Source organism: Oncorhynchus tshawytscha, unplaced genomic scaffold, assembly GCF_018296145.1.
Source record: "Oncorhynchus tshawytscha isolate Ot180627B unplaced genomic scaffold, Otsh_v2.0 Un_contig_57_pilon_pilon, whole genome shotgun sequence".
NCBI lineage: Eukaryota > Metazoa > Chordata > Actinopteri > Salmoniformes > Salmonidae > Oncorhynchus > Oncorhynchus tshawytscha.
Window position 1 is genome coordinate 925,695 of NW_024609823.1, and position 19,306 is coordinate 945,000.

The window sequence follows — 19,306 nt, forward strand, 5'->3', positions numbered from 1 at the left end:
TTGTACTGGATAACTTCACAGTTTGAGGTATCCATGGGCACAACTCTTTGTATCTCTCTGTATCCATAGTTAAGATAAATATACGAGAGCAGTTTTAGAGTTTTATAAATAGATAATTCCATGTCAATGAACCACTATTATCATCATTATTGTGGATTTCTTTCCTAAGTGAAAGTGTAATTACATAGTTTTTGACAGTAGCCATTATAGGCAGTACTGTAAGGTTCTGTTCCCAGGTACTTCAGTCTTTGACTGCCTCCCAAATGGCACCCCATTCCCCATATAGTGCATTAATGTTGACCAGAGCCCTATGAGCCCATTTTGGGATAGGTTGCCATTTGGGATGCAGTCTCTCTCTGGTATAATCAGTTGCATTGTTCCTTATTCTCTAGCCACACAGACTCGAGTTCAGCGTCATCATTTCTTCACTCAAGACAGGATAGCACAGTATGTGTGTGTGTGTGTGTGTGTGTGTGTGTGTGTGTGTGTGTGTGTGTGTGTGTGTGTGTGTGTGTGTGTGTGTGTGTGTGTGTGTATGTGTGTGTGTGAGCGTGTGTGTGTGTGTGTATTACTCGAATAAAGCCCTCATTGATAGAGCGGTGACAGGGAGCCAACACCAAAATGCCAGAGTATATTAGCGTTAGCAACAGCTTTGTGGCTTTGCCAGGCCCAGAAGGATTTATCACACTTTTCATCAGGCAGTATATCTGGGCAGCCATGCTGAGGGTGCAAGGACCCCTTGTTTAATGTCTGAGAGAGGTAATGAACTGGCATGGAGCACGCCCCACTGGTGCCCAAATAAACACATACACACACCCAAGCTGCATGCACAAACAGGAGACACACACACATGCCTGCATGCACATACACACACACACACACACACACACACACACACACACACACACACACACACACACACACACATGTAAGCATTATAAAAATACAGACACAGAGGTGCACAAAGACATTCACACACTCACACATACACACACACACACACACACACACACACACACAAGAGAGGCGAAGAGAGGTAACGAGCTGCCCTGAAGCACACACACTCTCACACACAACTACAGTCATGCATGTGCACAAAACACACACACATATACGCAAATACACTGTACCTTGACAAGGCTCCATTGTCCAGAGTGTGTGAAACACATATTAATTAGAGAGAATTGGGTTTAAGTGCCCCACTCTGTATTTTCACATAAAAGATTATAAGCTCAGGTTGGCATGATGGCTGTGTGTGTGTGTGTGTGTGTGTGTGTGTGTGTGTGTGTGTGTGTGTGTGTGTGTGTGTGTGTGTGTGTTCATGTGCACGTGTGTGTGTGTGTGTGCTGCTATCATGTTCCTGTCCATGACATTGTTCCAATTCTTCAGTGTTGCATCTTTCCTTCCTTTCTACCTGGTAATCTGATCCAAACTACTATATGATGTCTTATTACACTGCACTGCTGTTTCCAGTCCAGTTTGGTCTTATCAGTGACCATGCACTTAGTCAACAAACTTCAGCTAATGATTTTGGTAATTTAATACTGCAGTGGGCTAAATCAGGGTCACACAGAGTGTTTCTGGGTAGTCTTTGAAACAAAAGTATACACCTCACACACATGGTTATGGACTTAAACAAAGAGGACACCTGTACCATGTCAGATATAGAGTTGAAATATATAACATTGTGAGTTTGCATCCCAATGTTACACTTTATATACATCACAGATGACTGAAATATAACAAAACCGTTTCATATAGAAACACCGGATTTTCTACTTTAAAAAAACACATACAGTGCCTTGCGAAAGTATTCGGCCCCCTTGAACTTTGTGACCTTTTGCCACATTTCAGGCTTCAAACATAAAGATATAAAACTGTATTTTTTTTGTGAAGAATCAACAACAAGTGGGACACAATCATGAAGTGGAACGACATTTATTGGATATTTCAAACTTTTTTAACAAATCAAAAACTGAAAAATTGGGCGTGCAAAATTATTCAGCCCCTTTACTTTCAGTGCAGCAAACTCTCTCCGGAAGTTCAGTGAGGATCTCTGAATGATCCAATGTTGACCTAAATGACTAATGATGATAAATACAATCCACCTGTGTGTAATCAAGTCTCCGTATAAATGCACCTGCACTGTGATAGTCTCAGAGGTCCGTTAAAAGCGCAGAGAGCATCATGAAGAACAAGGAACAAACCAGGCAGGTCCGAGATACTGTTGTGAAGAAGTTTAAAGCCGGATTTGGATACAAAAAGATTTCCCAAGCTTTAAACATCCCAAGGAGCACTGTGCAAGCGATAATATTGGAATGGAAGGAGTATCAGACCACTGCAAATCTACCAAGACCTGGCCGTCCCTCTAAACTTTCAGCTCATACAAGGAGAAGACTGATCAGAGATGCAGCCAAGAGGCCCATGATCACTCTGGATGAACTGCAGAGATCTACAGCTGAGGTGGGAGACTCTGTCCATAGGACAACAATCAGTCGTATATTGCACAAATCTGGCCTTTATGGAAGAGTGGCAAGAAGAAAGCCATTTCTTAAAGATATCCATAAAAAGTGTCATTTAAAGTTTGCCACAAGCCACCTGGGAGACACACCAAACATGTGGAAGAAGGTGCTCTGGTCAGATGAAACCAAAATTGAACTTTTTGGCAACAATGCAAAACGTTATGTTTGGCGTAAAAGCAACACAGCTCATCACCCTGAACACCCCATCCCCACTGTCAAACATGGTGGTGGCAGCATCATGGTTTGGGCCTGCTATTCTTCAGCAGGGACAGGGAAGATGGTTAAAATTGATGGGAAGATGGATGGAGCCAAATACAGGACCATTCTGGAAGAAAACCTGATGGAGTCTGCAAAAGACCTGAGACTGCGACGGAGATTTGTCTTCCAACAAGACAATGATCCAAAACATAAAGCAAAATCTACAATGGAATGGTGCAAAAATAAACATATCCAGGTGTTAGAATGGCCAAGTCAAAGTCCAGACCTGAATCCAATCGAGAATCTGCGGAAAGAACTGAAAACTGCTGTTCACAAATGCTCTCCATCCAACCTCACTGAGCTCGAGCTGTTTTGCAAGGAGGAATGGGAAAAATTTCAGTCTCTCGATGTGCAAAACTGATAGAGACATACCCCAAGCGACTTACAGCTGTAATCGCAGCAAAAGGTGGCGCTACAAAGTATTAACTTAAGGGGGCTGAATCATTTTGCACGCCCAATTTTTCAGTTTTTGATTTGTTAAAAAAGTTTGAAATATCCAATAAATGTCGTTCCACTTCATCAGTGTATATCACTTCATATAAAACCTCAGTTTTATATCTTTATGTTTGAAGCCTGAAATGTGGCAAAAGGTCACAAAGTTCAAGGGGGCCGAATACTTTCGCAAGGCACTGTATTTATGAATAATGAAATTATAAAAAATATTAATAACATTCCACCCATGAGGCCACAAGAGGCGATTTGGTCATAAACTACAGGAAAGGGCTACATAGAAATAGAGTTGTAAAAAACTGAACCACCACTTTAAGGAAGGTAGGACGAGAATATATTAATACAGTTTTTTTCGATTGCTAAACGACAGTGGGCACAACTGGAGTCACATGTGCAAAACTCTAACTACAGTCTGCACTACCAACAGTCACCTGAGCTAAACAGTTCACATCAGCTGCAAAACTCATTCCAAGCAACACAACTCTTAACACATGGCTCAAAACACGCTCAGTGCAGCCAAACACTATGCACAACCCTCACTGAGATAACACAGACTGTCACTCAGAACACACTGAGAGTAAAAACACTAGCATCAAACACCAATACAGAAAATACAAACTTTTCATCTTTACAGTTTGAACAATTTCAGTGACTTCATACAAAGTCATATTTTCTTCAAAGAAAAGAGTGACATTCTTTCACATGATTTATATTTTTTTTTAGAACATAACAATTCTTTAAGGTAAATGAAAATTAGCAGTTTGCTTCAATAGTCTGTAGTAATTTACAGAATTACAGTAATGAGAAAAAAAAGGTAGAAACTAAAAGTACATACTGTAATTCAAACAAATAATTGAGGGGCTAATCCTGCCTCTCTCTAGCATCAGGCCACAGGTTTTCTTCAACATCACATCTAATGTTTTCTCTTGCCATGCACCTGGGGAAGAACCTTCTGGAGTGCCTTATCCATCCCTGGCAGTCCTCTGGACTCGTGTCCTCACATCCGGCACGCATGGCTTCCAAAAGAGACATTTGGTCATGTGGGTGGTGACCAAACACTTTCCACCTCCAGGCAGAGAAAAACTTCTCTATTGGGTTGAGGAAGGGTGAATATGCAGGCAGGTACAAAACCATAAATCTGTGATGTGCTGCAAACCAATCTGTGACAGCTGCAGAGTGGTGAAAAGCAACGTTATCGCAAACTATGACAAAAACTTGGAGGTTTCTTACTGGCTCCCCCTGTTCTGCTGGCACTAGCTGAGCATAGAGCTGTTCTAGAAAAGCTATAAGCCTTTCTGTGTTGTATGGGCCAATGAGTGGTGTGTTGAGAAGCAAACCATCATTGGCCATTGCAGCACACATGGTGATATTTCCCCCCCTTTGGCCTGGAACCTCCACAGTGGCCCTTTGACCTATAACATTCCTTCCTCTGCGCCGTGTTTTGGCAAGGTTAAATCCAGCTTCATCGATAAATACAAATGAATGTGGTCTTTCCAGTGCTTCCACCTCCATTACTCTCTGAAAAACAGTAAGTGCACAGTTTTGCTGTAGAAATGCTAGTGTTTTTTTTTACTGTAAATATTTTGTATAGCTGTGTACGTAACCTCAGACGTCTTACCTGGACATATTGGTATCTTTGCTCTTTTACCCGTTCACTGTTTCTCTCGAACGGTACAGTGTATAACTGTTTCATTGTAACTTGGTGTTTCTTTAGGACTCGAGCAATAGTTGTTGTGCTGACAGAATGAACATTTTCAAATATATCATTATCAGCCAGCACTCTATCTTGAATCTCCCGCAGTTTTATTGCATTGTTGACAACAACCATGTCAACAATAGCATTTTCCTGTGCATCTGAAAATATTTTTCCTCTTCCCCCTGTTGGGGGCAGCCTTTGGGTCCTGTTGTAAAAATATATTTTACAGTCAAACTTACTGTAATATATATCTGTGTAAATATTCTATAATTGCAATACAAAATAGATTCCTGTAATGTTTTCATTTACTGTAAGGATGTAACTCTCACCTGTTTGCATGATGGACAATTCGCATTACAGATGCCACTGTGGATCTTTGCAGATTGGGTTGCACTCTCAACCATGCCTCTCTCAATGAGAGACCATGGTTCACGACATGGTCTATAAGTGTAGCCCTTATTTCATCTGAAATAACAGCTCTTTGTCTTCTTTGTCTTCCTCCACGCATCCGCCCTCTCCCTGCCACCCTTCTCCCTCCACGAACCCATCTTCCTTGTTCCATTTCCAAAATGAGTCTTTCTGAGCTCTACCTATATATACTGTAATATGTGTGTGTGTTCACTAACAAGTCTAAAACAAGACACCTGCTTAGCCTTTCAGCTGAAATTGCAATCAGCAGTGTTTGAAAGGCACAAGGCTGAAATCTATTCCGTTTTGAATGTGTGGTTCACAGTTTTGACAGCAGTGTGTTAGCATTTGAACAAAGTGCTGTAAATCCACAGTGTTGTGCAGGTTGTGGTTAAAGTCATGGGGTAAGTGTGTAGAGTTTTGAAAACTGTGTTCAAGCAATGAAAAACGAACTAGAGTTTGGTCCACATGAACTGCTGCTGTGCAGACTGTAATTAGAGTTTTGCACATGTGACTCCAGTTGTGTCCACTGTCGTTTAGCAATCGAAAAAAACTGTAATAATACAAATTCTCAACAATCAAGGCAACAGTAAAACAAGGGTGAGAAACAGGAAACAGGATGATTTATGTTGGTCACGGTTGTTTTGCTTTCAAACCTTTCACATATGATTCATTATGAATACATTGTTTTATAAAGACAGATCTAACCTGAGAAATTAATCTACAACCATTATGCCAGATGAGTATGTAGAACTGAAAATAAACAAGTGCTGTTTCAAATCCTCGTGGAATTAGCCATGAAATCTATACTTTTACTGGGTTTAAGTGTGTACTGTGTACTCACCTTCCTTTTACTCTGTAGTTGCTTTGTATTCACTGTTACACAGTAGCTCTTCCAGATGGTCGCATCCTCACAGAGCCAGTGGATATTGATTTGCTCGTCTCTGTTACTCCTCTTCATGTGAGTCGGTGATGGAGGTGCATTCTTATCAAGCACTTATCACTCCTAGTGGAAATCAATGTCCAATCCACAGCCCTTGAAGAATTGATTCAATTTGTTGCTTGTCTCTATCACTCTGGGGCGGATTCCTGGACAAAGATGAGGCCTAGAGCTGGACTAAAAAGAAAACTCATTGGATAATTTCAATTGAAAATGCTTTTAGTCTCAGAAGTCGAAGAAGCGGTACATCTGTTCTATGTGTGCTATTTCTATGCTTCCCGTTTTTTAAGTTTCATTTTTGCGTCTTTTACTTTAGGTTTTGTACACCAGCTTCAAACAGGTGAAAATACAATATTTTTGGTTGTGGAAATATATATTTCACAGTGGTTTAGATGGTACAACGATTCTCTACACTAGACCCACTTGAGAATTTTAGCAACCAGGAAATTGCGGAGGATTTCTGCATAGTACACCTTTAAAACCTTTGACCAATAAACACTTCGCTTTTTAATCTCCAAGACTTTATACAGTTCACTCCTGGGTCAACCAATTGTGCTATTTTTTAAATATTTTTTGTTTGCGTTTTGTGTAACTTAAATTTTTTTTTATTGTGTACATCATGTTGCTGCTACTGTCTCTTATCACCGAAAATAACTTCTGGACATCAGAAAAGCGATTACTCACCGCGGACTGGGAGAAACCTTTTCCTTTAACGAGTCTGATGAGAAGGATATCCTGCTTTCACTGGAACAGGCCCAGATCCATGCCTTTTGCGTGAAGAAAAGACGCCGGAAAAGGGGACGCGAGCGAGTAAACTCCCAATGCCTTCCATTCTCATTGCTCACGTGCAGTCATTGGAGAATAAAATTGATGACCTACTATTAAGATTATCCTACCAACGGGACATTAAAAACTATAACATCTTATGTTTCACCGAGATGTGGTTGAATGAAGATACGGACAACATAGAGCTAGCGGGATTTTCCATGCACCGGCAGAACAGAGACGCTACCTCTGGTAGGACGAGGGGTGGGGGTGTGTGTCTTTATGTCAATAACAGCTGGTGCTCGATATCTAATATTAAAGAAGTCTTGAGGTATTGCTCACCTGAGGTAGAGTACCACATTATTAGAGTACCACATTATTAGAGTACCACATGTTGAGTTCTAATCTGTATTATTCGTAGCCGTCTATTTACCACCACAAAACAAGCTGGCACTAAGACCGTTCTCAACCAACTCAATAAGGCCATAAGCAAATGCTCACCCAGAAGCGGCGCTCCTAGTGGCTGGGGACTTTAATGCAGGCAAACTTAAATGAGTTTTATCAAAATTTTACCAGCATGTCACATTTAATTTGTATTTTTTAACCTTTATTTAACTAGGCAAGTCAGTTAAGAACAAATTCTTATTTTCAATGATGGCCTAGGAACAGTGGGTTAACTGCCTGTTCAGGGGCAGAACGACAGATTTGTACCTTGTCAGCTCGGGGATTTGAACATGAAACCTTTCGGTTACTAGTCCAACGCTCTAACCACTAGGCTACCCTGCCGCCCCACATGTGTAACCAGGGGGAAAAAAAATCCTAGACCACCTTTACTCCACACACAGAGATGCATACAAAAGCTCTCCCCCGCCCTCCATTTGGCAAATCTGACCATAATTCTATCCTCCTGATTCCTGCTTGCAAGCAAAAACTAAAGCAGGAAGTACCAGTGACTTGCTCAATACGGAAGTGGTCAGATGACGCAGATGCTATACTATAGGACTGTTTTGCTAGCACAGACTGGAATATGTTCCCGGGATTCTTCCAATGGCATTGAGGAGTACACCACCTCAGTCATAGGCTTCATCAATAAGTGCATCGATGACGTCGTTCCCACAGTGACTGTACGTACACATCCCAACCAGGAGCCATGGATTACAGGCAACATCCGCATCGAGCTAAAGGCTAAAGCTGCCATTTCCAAGGAGCGGTGGACTAATCCGGACGCTTATAAGAAATCCAGCTATGCCCTCAGACGAACCATCAAACAAACAAAGCGTCAATACAGGATTAAGATTGAATCCTACTACACCGGCTCTGATACTCATCAGATGTGGCAGGGCTTGAAAACTATTACGGACTACAAAGGGAAACCCAGACGCGAGGCGCCCAGTGACGCGAGCCTACCAGACGAGCTAAATGCCTTTTATGCTCGCTTCGGGGCAAGCAACACTGAAGCATGCACAACAGCACCAGCTGTCCTGGATGACTGTGTGATAACGCACTCTGTAGCCGATGTGAACAAAACCTTTAAACAGGTCAACATTAACAAAGCCGCTGGGCCAGACGGATGACCAGGACATGTAATCAAAGCATACATGCTTCACTGACATTTTCAACCTCTCCCTGACCGAGTCTGTAACACCTACATGTTTCAAGCAGACCACCATAGTCTATGTGCCCAAGGAAGCGAAAGTAACCTGCCTAAATGATTACCGCCCCGTGGCACTCACGTCAGTAGCCATGAAGTGCTTTGAAAGGCTGGTCATGGCTCACATCAACAGCATCCTCCCGGACACCCTAGACCTGCTCCAATTCGCATACCGCCCAACAGATCCACAGATGACGCCATCTCAATCGCACTCCACACCGCCCTTTCTCACCTGGACTAAAGGAACACCTATGTGAGAATGCTGTTCATTGACTACAGCTCAGCATTCAACACCATAGTGCCCACTAAGCTCATCACTAAGCTAAGGACTCTGGGACAAAACACCTCCTTCTGCAACTGGATCTTGAACTTCCTGACGGGTGGCACCCAGGTGATAAGAGTAGGCAGCAACGCGTCTGCCACACTGATCCTTAGGGATAGGCATCCCATTAGCGGGACACCAGTCGACAACATCCGGTGAAATTGGAGTGCGCGCAATTCAAATAAATAATTGTAATTTTAAAAAACATTCATGAACATACAAGTATCTTATATAATTTAAAAGCTTAAATTCTTGTTAATCTAACTGTGTTGTCCGATTTACAATAGGCTTTACAGCGAAAGCATACTATGCGATTGTTCGAGGACGGCGCCCCACATCAACAAATTTTTCAACCAGCACAGGCTTCATAAAATCACAAATAGCGATTAAATAAATCACTTCGTTTTGAAAATCTTCCTCTGTTTGCAATCCCAAGGGTCCCAGCTACAACATGAATGGTCGTTTTGTTAGATAAAATTCTTCTTTATATCCAAAAAAGTCTGTTTAATTGGTGCCATCGATTTTAGTAATCCAATCATTCAACATGCAGACAAAGGAGTCCAAAAAGCTACCTCTAAGTTTTGTTCAAACAAGTCAAACTACGTTTCTATTAAATCCTCAGGTATCCTAAAATGTAAATAAACTATAATATTTCATATGGAAAGAAGTACGTTCAATAGAAAAGTAAAATTAGTAAGCACGAATCCTCTTCATCGCTTGCCAACCGACTGATTTTGAACAGGGAGTCTATGTACAAAAACTCATAATTCTTGCTTGTTTTTGAAGAAACAAGCCTGAAACATTGAAAAAAGACTGTTGACATCTAGTGGAAGCCATAGGAATTGCAATCTGGGAGCTGGAATTACATAGAAGCCATAGCTTTCCATTATAAGATCCTGGGAGCTCAAAAAGACAATCTCTGGTTGATTTTTCTTTGGAATTTTGCCTGCCACTGTGTTATAGTGTTAGACATTATTTTAACATTTCTAGAAACTGCAAAGTGTTTTCTATCCAATGCTACCAATTTTGTCATATCCTGGCTTCTGGGCCTGAGCAACAGGCAGTTTACTTTGGGAACATCAGTCAGGCGGAAATTCAGGAAAATAGACCCTAGCTCTAAGAAGATTTTATTAAGACTGGGGCCCCTCAGGGCTGTGTACTTAGTCCCCTCCTGTATTGCCTGTTCACCCACGACTGCGTGGCCAAACACGACTCCAACACCATCATTAAGTTTTCTGACGACACAACAGCCGTAGGCCTGATCACCGACAATGATGAGACGGCCTATAGGGAGGAGGTCAGAGAACTGGCAGTGTGGTTCCAGGACAACAACCTCTCCCTCAATGTGAGCAAGACAAAGGAGCTGATCGTGGACTACAGGAAAAGGCGGGCTGAACAGGCCCCCATTAACGTCGACCACGACAGTCGTGAAGAGGGCACGACAAAACCTTTTCCCCCTCAGGAGACGGAAAAGATTTGGCATGGGTCCCCAGATCCTCAAAAGGTTCTATAGCTGCACCATCGAGAGCATCCTGACCGGTTGCATCACTGCCTGGTATAGCAACTGCTCGGCATCTGACCGTACGATGCTACAGAGGGTAGTGCGAACGGCCCAGTACATCACTGGGGCCAAGCTTCCTGCCATCCAGGACCTATGTAATAGGCGGTGAATTGCTGAACAATTCATAAAAATCTCCACTGGACAATTTACATGGACCCCTCCCCCCTTTTGTACACTGCTGCTACTCGCTGTTTGTTTGTTACCTATGCATAGTCACTTCGTCCCCACCTACCCGTACAGATTACCTCAACTAGCCTGTACCCCCGCACACTGACTCAGGACCAGTGCCCCCTGTATATTCCCTCATTACTGTTATTCTTATTGTGTTACTTTTTATTTTATCCTACTTGGTAAATATGTTCTTCTTCTTGAACTGCTTGTTAACTGTTGGTTAAGGGCTTGTATGTAAGCATTTCACGGTAAGGTCTATACTGTTGGTTAAGGGCTTGTATGTAAGCATTTCACGGTAAGGTCTATACTGTTGGTTAAGGGCTTGTATGTAAGCATTTCACGGTAAAGTCTATACTGTTGGTTAAGGGCTTGTATGTAAGCATTTCACGGTAAAGTCTATACTGTTGGTTAAGGGCTTGTATGTAAGCATTTCACGGTAAAGTCTATACTTGTTGTGTTCAGCGCGTGGCAAATAAAGTTTGATTTGATTTGGTTTATTGCAGTTTCTGTGCAATTTCTTCAGTTTTGTGCCTAATGAACACAACCCTCATGTGTTTGCGTTCCCTGTTGTAAATGTGTGCACTAAACCAGAGCCTACAGAGATCTGGAGAAAGACTAAATGAACATATTTGGGACTGACCAATTGCACTGCACTCCAACCCAGTTTGCGGTTCTCCAGTGTGGTGCTTCGGGTAACGTTTCCCCTAGGAACAGATCTTGGATCCCCCAATTAACCTTAACCATGAGTGGGGAAAATGCTAAACTGTATCCAGCAGCAGCAACGTTTGAGTAGCAGGACAGACCCAGACCAGCTGTGGTCATCTTGGTTTTAGTGTGGCTGATCTCTTATTGGTGTTGCAGAGGACATGGAGGAATATGGCTCTCATTATGTAATTGTATATAGTTTAATTAAAGCCAGGAACAACGGCTGTGCATTGGGAGTCCAGTCATTCCACTCAATGGTTTTTGTTAGTTTCTGAGGCGCCACTGGGATTTCAGGCCGGGTTGTTGTTTTTCATTTGCAAAATGTAGGTCACGACTTTAGAGGAAACACACGCATGCACACACACACACACATGCACACACACACACACACATGCACGCACACAGATCCTTACTGTGGTATAGCTGTACACTAGATTTTCTTTCCTGTTGAAGTTTCCCCGAGGCCCTGACCTTAGCCAATGAATATGTAACAGGTGTGTGAGGATGGGCTGTAGTTGTGTAGAGGAATGTATACGTGTTCAAAGTCTGTTATACTGTCTGTTGCAATAGTGTATGTTGTGTGTCTAGTTATGTGTTGCAGAGATGCAAAGGGAAAGGGGGATACCTAGTCAGTTGTACAAATTATATTTGTCTTCCGCATTTAAAGGTGTGTATGTGTGTACACGTTGTACTATACTTGTGAGTATCAAAAGTCCTCAAGAATACTAAACCAACAAAAAACTCAGAGAAGTGAGATCATTTTTCCGGTCTTCACTTGTAAAAAGGCTATTTTTTGCCTTAGGGGTTAGGTTTAGGCTTAGTTTTAAGAGGGTTTCTGTTTATGCTGGTGCCAAACTTTGGGCCTATTGCAACTTTCTGTTCTGTCTGTATATAGCAAGTCAGTCTGGAGACTATGGGAAAACATTGGGCGGGTATTTGCCTGAGGGATCCAAGAAATCAAATCAAATCAAATTCTATTGGTTGCATACACATATTTATGTAGCTTGTTTCGTATAGTATCCACAGATTGTGAGCTAAAGATGAAAACCTTTCCTATGAGCATTATTATATTATTTATTGACTAACTATGGCTTTCCAAATCGCCCAACACTGCTATTTGTAAGGTTCATTATAATTGCATGTTGTGATTTCTTAACCATTCCTGAACCTGTGATCAGAAACAAGCTATATAGTGGCAATACCAGGATAAATTGTCTATTGATTCTGTCTCTTCACAGCAAAATCTACAGAGCTGAGATTGCTGTATGCCCATATACAGTGGGGCAAAAAAGTATTTAGTCAGCCACCAATTGTGCAAGTTCTCCCACTTAAAAAGATGAGAGAGGCCTGTAATTTTCATCATAGGTACACTTCAACTATGACAGACAAAATGAGGAAAAAAAATCCAGAAAATCACATTGTAGGATTTTTAATGAATTTATTTGCAAATTATGGTGGAAAATAAGTATTTGGTCAATAACAAAAGTTTATCTCAATACTTTGTTATATACGCTTTGTTGGCAATGACAGAGGTCAAACGTTTTCTGTAAGTCTTCACAAGGTTTTCACACACTGTTGCTGGTATTTTGGCCCATTCCTCCATGCAGATCTCCTCTAGAGCAGTAATGTTTTGGGGCTGTTGCTGGGCAACACTGACTTTCAACTCCCTTCAAAGATTTTCTATGGGGTTGAGATCTGGAGACTGGCTAGGCCACTCCAGGACCTTGAAATGCTTCTTACGAAGCCACTCCTTCGTTGCCCGGGCAGTGTGTTTGGGATCATTGTCATGCTGAAAGACCCAGCCACGTTTCATCTTCAATGCCCTTGCTGATGGAAGGAGGTTTTCACTCAAAATCTCACGAAACATGGCCCCATTCATTCTTTCTTTTACACGGATCAGTCGTCCTGGTCCCTTTGCAGAAAAACAGCCCCAAAGCATGATGTTTCCACCCCCATGCTTCACAGTAGGTATGGTGTTCTTTGGATGCAACTCAGCATTCTTTGTTCTCCAAACACGACAAGTTGAGTTTTTACCAAAAAGTTATAATTTGATTTCATCTGACCATATAACATTCTCCCAATCTTCTTCTGGATCATCCAAATTCTCTATAGCAAACTTCAGACGGGCCTGGACATGTACTGGCTTAAGCAGGGGGACACGTCTGGCACTGCAGGATTTGAGTCCCTGGCGGCGTAGTGTGTTACTGATGGTAGGCTTTGTTACTTTGGTCCCAGCTCTCTGCAGGTCATTCACTAGGTCCCCCCGTGTGGTTCTGGGATTTTTGCTCACTGTTCTTGTGATCATTTTGACCCCACGGGTGAGATCTTGCGTGGAGCCCCAGATCGAGGGAGATTATTAGTTGTCTTGTATGTCTTCCATTTCCTAATAATTGCTCCCACAGTTGATTTCTTCAAACCAAGCTGCTTACCTATTGCAGATTCAGTCTTCCCAGCCTGGTGCAGGTCTACAATTTTGTTTCTGGAGTCCTTTGACAGCTCTTTGGTCTTGGCCATAGTGGAGTTTGGAGTGTGACTGTTTGAGGTTATGGACAGGTGTCTTTTATACTGATAACAAGTTCAAACAGGTGCCATTAATACAGGTAATGAGTGGAGGATAGAGGAGCCTCCTAATGAAGAAGTTACAGGTCTGTGAGACAGAAATCTTGCTTGTTTGTAGGTGACCAAATACTTATTTTCCACCATAATTTGCAAATAAATTCATAAAAAATCCTACAATGTGATTTTCTGGATTTTTTTTTCTCATTTTGTCTGTCAGAGTTGAAGTGTACCTATGATGAAAATTACAGGCCTCTCGCATCTTTTTAAGTGGGAGAACTTGCACAATTGGTGGCTGACTAAATACTTTTTTGCCCCACTGTATATAGCATTCTGTTGGTGGCAAGAATTTTATATAATCATTTAAATTGAAAAACTAAGTGTTGAATCAAGTATAGTTTTTTGTACCAGTTCATAAACCATGTGTCATGGAATTGGTACATCGAAAATCTCTTCCCATTTATTTTGCAACCTGTATGGCGCAGCTGTCAACATTTTTGTCCTCAAATGAAACTGCAACATTTTTCTATTTATGCAAGTTCCTTTCAGCCAATTTGTATCCTTAATATATGGCAGGCAAACAAGTTCCCTACCGTCTCCATTTTCCACTTGCCTCCTCCATTTTTGTGGTAGTACTGCATCCATTTGGTTGTAAGTTTGGATTGAGCAGATATTCCCATATATTTTCAATAGCTAAATATGTGACATAACTCCTCCATTTCTATTCATAATATCATTAATAAATATAATACCATTTAAAAGAAAATCTATAAAGAATGTTTTTTTATTCATCAGTATATTTGAGTTTAACCATAACATTTGTTGTAATATTTGTTCTATCTTGTCTTGAGGATAAGAAAGGCCGATACTTTAAACAAAATTTCATTTCAATTAGTCGGAAATGAGAAGTTGTGATCTGTATAAAAGCAAAAAGGCCATTTTTGAATAAAGGCTGAGCCTTTCTTAATAATCTACTGGAGAACCATTTTGGGTTTAAGTATCATTTCTGTATTAGTGAAGCTTTTAGTGAGAGGTTTAAAGCTTTAATATTTAATCATTTTTGCCCCCCAAACTCATAGTCATTATATAAATAGGCACATTTAATTTTGTCTGGCGTAGCATTCCAAATAAAATGACATATTTTTGTTCATATGATTTAAAAACGAGTCATCTGGAGTAGGCAGTGCCATTAGTAAATAAGTGAAATGTGAAACGACCAAAGAGTTAATCAATGTGATCAAGTATGTTTGTAGTGTGTTTGTTTCAGTTGTGTAGAGGTGTTGTTTGAGGCGTGTCAAGAAGGTGTGACTGGTTTCTCCTATATTAGGGTTAGGGAAAACATGATTTTAAATGTGAATCAATTGTAAGATAAACCTGTGTGTGTGTGTGTGTGTGTGTGTGTGTGTGTGTGTGTGCCTGAGAGACATGAGCATATTCCAGTAGTGTATGAGTAAATAATGGTGTGTGTCTATATAATATATAATGTGTGTGTGTGTGTGTGTGTGTGTGTGTGTGTGTGTGCGTGTGTGTGCATGGTATATAATGGTGTGTGTATGGTATATAATGGTGTGTGTGTGTCTGTATGGTATGTAATGGTGTGTGTGTCTGTATGGTATATAATGGTGTGTGTGTGTCTATGTGGTATTTAAGGCTGTGTGTGTCTATATGGTATATAATGGTGTGTGTGTGTATATATGGTATTTAAGGGTGTGTGTGTATATATGGTATTTAAGGGTGTGTGTGTGGTGTGCGGCTATATGGTATATAATGGTGGGTGTCTATATGGTATGTAATGGTGTGTTTCTCTATTATGTAATGGTGTGTGTTTCTCTATATGGTATGTAATGGTGGGTGTCTATATGGTATGTAATGGTGTGTGTTTCTCTATATGGTATGTAATGGTGGGTGTCTATATGGTATGTAATGGTGGGTGTCTATATGGTATGTAATGGTGTGTTTCTCTATTATGTAATGGTGTGTGTTTCTCTATATGGTATGTAATGGTGTGTGTGTGATTTTCTCTCCAGCATGGGGATGAGCCACGACGACGACCATGCTACCTGTACAGGCCACTCCCACATCATGTCTGGCGAATGGGTGAAGGGCCGTAACCCCAGTGACCTGTCATGGTCCCCCTGCAGCCGTGACGACCTGGAGAAGTTCCTCAGGTGAGACACACACACACAAACACACACACTTACTCACACACACACACTCTCTAGGTTACTAAGTGGAGCATAGCAATATTATGAGAGTGGAAAATGTGCCTCAGTTCACTGGCCTAAAGGGTCCAGTTTTCCACTTTCAGATTGGACACATACACTGACACACACACACACACACACACACACACACACACACACACACACACACACACACACACACACACACACACACACACACACACACACACTCACTGATACACACTCACACTCACTCACACACCCACCCACACACAGTCTCACTCATACATACACACAATCATTGTACAATATATCCCTCCGCCCAACTCACACACTTCCTTGAATAAATGACCTCTAGTTTCCTTTCAGCCATTATTTGATTGACTTTGACAAGGTCTTCGTAACCAGTCACTCAAAGTGATTGAACTGACTGTGTTCCAGCCCTGACCGCTGTCAGCCAGTTTAATCAAGTGGAATGGCGTCTCCTACTCAATGCATTCATCACAACTCTACGAGATGGCATCGGCTTTTATCTATGGGCTGCTGTTGCCTAGAAGTTATTACCATAGCGATGGCTTGATTTATATTGCAAACAATGGATCTGATTGACTGTGACTGGAGCATGGACTAGAAATGTAGTTTATTGGCTGTCTGGTGCTCTGAAATCAGTCCCTTGACATTGGATCATTATTATATGTAACAGAAGTGTTAATGTTCACACTGTTAGTGCTGGGGTGGAACAAAAGCCTGTACATACTGCTGCCCTCCAGGACCAGAGTTGCCCAACCCCCTTTTAGCAGACCTGTGTGGTGAAAGGTGAATGTTGAGGTTCAGCCAAAAGAAGTTTTACCCATGCACACACTGCAGGAATCAATATAACATTTAAGGATTTCTCTTTTCCTACACCACAATGTTATCAAAACCACATATTCCCGAGTCAAGGCACAGACAGTCTCCTTACTGGATCCATAGTGTATGTTCTTTTAGGGTTGTGTCCCAAATGGCAACCTATTCCCTATATAGTGCACTACTTTTGACATGGACCCATAGGGTAAAGTTTTTTGGTCTATGTTTTCTGGATTATGTATGGTAGTGTGGATGTGTTTAACTATTCTTGTGGAGACCAGAAGTCCCCAGAAGTCCCCACAAGTAGAGTAAACTAACAGAAATTTTACCAACTGGGGACATTTTGTTGGTCCCCACGAAGTAAAATGCTATTTCTAGAAGGTTTAGTGTTAGGGTTAGAATTACGTTAAGGGTTAGGAGCTAGGGTTAGATTCAGGGTTAGGGTTAGGGATTAGGGTTAGATTTAGGGTTAGGGTTAGGAGCTAGGGTTAGAATTAGGTTTAGGGTTAGGGTTAGGAGCTAGGGTTAGATTTAGGGTTAGGAGCTAGGGTTAGATTTAGGTTTAGGGTTAGGAGCTAGGGTTAGATTTAGGGTTAGGGTTAGGGGCTAGGGTTAGATTTAGGGTTAGGGTTAGGGCTAGGGTTAGATTTAGGGTTAGGGGGTTAGGGTTAGGAGCTAGGGTTAGATTTAGGGTTAGGGTTAGATTTAGGGTTAGGGTTAGGAGCTAGGGTTAGATTTAGGGTTAGGGTTAGGGTTAGATTTAGGGGTTTAGGGTTAGGAGCTAGGGGTTAGGGTTAGGGTTTAGGGGTTAGGGGGTTAGGGGCTAGGGATTTAGGGAGGGTTTAGGGTTAGATTTAGGGTTAGGGTTAGGGTTAGATTTAGGGGGTTAGGGTTAGGAGGGCTAGGGTTAGATTTAGGGTTAGGGTTAGATTTAGGTTTAGGGTTATTTAGGGGTTAGCTAGGGTTAGGGTTAGGGTTAGGGTTAGGGTTAGGGGGGCTAGGGGGTTAGGTTTAGGGTTAGGGTTAGGGGCTAGGGTTAGATTTAGGGTTAGGGTTAGGAGCTAGGGTTAGATTTAGGGTTAGGGTTAGGGGCTAGGGTTAGATTTAGGGTTAGGGGCTAGGGTTAGATTTAGGGTTAGGGTTAGGGGCTAGGGTTAGATTTAGGGTTAGAGTTAGATTTAGTGTTAGGGTTAGGAGCTAGGGTTAGATTTAGGGGCTAGGGTTAGATTTAGGGTTAGGGTTAGGAGCTAGGGTTAGATTTAGGGTTAGGGTTAGATTTAGGGTTAATATGCACTTGAATGCAATGGTTTGACTAAAACATCAATACCTCGACATGTATGAGCTAGAGGAAATACTTCAGTTCTTCAGTATTATACTTCAGTATTATACATATACTCAGGAAGCTGTGAGTGTAGTACATCTCTAGATCGGCCTGTTGTTCCTGCTACAGTTCTATGGTAGAGGATAAATAAACACTTAAAAAAGGCGCTATTTAAAACCTTCAAAGGGTTCTTCGGCTGTCCCCATTAGGAGAACCCTTTCAGGAACCCTTTTTGGTTGCAGGTAGAATCATTTTGGGCTGCACATAGAACCTTTTCTACAGAAGGTTAGATTTAGGGGGTTAGGGGCTAGGGTTAGATTTAGGGTTAGGGTTAAGGTTAGAGTAAGGGCTAGGGTTAGGCTTAGGGTTGGGGTTAGGGTTAGGGAAAATAGGATTTTGAATGGGACGGAATTGTGTGTCCCCACAAGGTTAGTTGTGTGTTTGTGTGTGCACGTGTGCGTGTTTGTGCGCGTGTGTGTGTACTCTACTGGATACATTCTCTGCTGTGTGTTCTCTATGTGTCTCTAAGATAAAGGCTCTGTGTGTGTGTGTGTGTGTGTGTGTGTGTGTGTGTGTGTGTGTGTGTGTGTGTGTGTGTGTGTGTGTGTGTGTGTGTGTGTGTGTGTGTGTGTGTGTGTGTGTGTGTGCGTGCGTGTGTGTGTGACAGGTCCAAAGCCAGCAGCTGTCTGCTCCACACAGACCCCAGAAGCCGCTACAAGGTCCGCCTGCCACCCAAGCTGCCAGGCATGCACTACAGTGCAGACGAACAGTGTCAGATCCTCTTTGGAACCAACGCCACCTTCTGCAATGACATGGAGGTACACACACATGTGCGTATGCACACACACACACACACACACACCACACACACACCACACACACAGATCTATTGACAGTAGCTGTGTAGTAGTTGTGTGTTTAGAGCTAGTGTAGTGTGGACTCTATCAAATC

The 19,306-nt window shown here is 41.9% G+C and overlaps 1 protein-coding gene across 1 annotated transcript in view; it reads left to right on the plus strand.

Moving 5' to 3' along the window:
* Window positions 1-19,306, plus strand: part of adamts17 (ADAM metallopeptidase with thrombospondin type 1 motif, 17) — a 199,274-nt gene that overhangs the window by 102,529 nt on the left and 77,439 nt on the right. Inside the window, 2 exon segments of the mRNA XM_042319042.1 lie at window positions 16,033-16,173; window positions 19,023-19,173. Of these exon segments, the coding sequence (XP_042174976.1) occupies window positions 16,033-16,173; window positions 19,023-19,173 (292 nt within the window).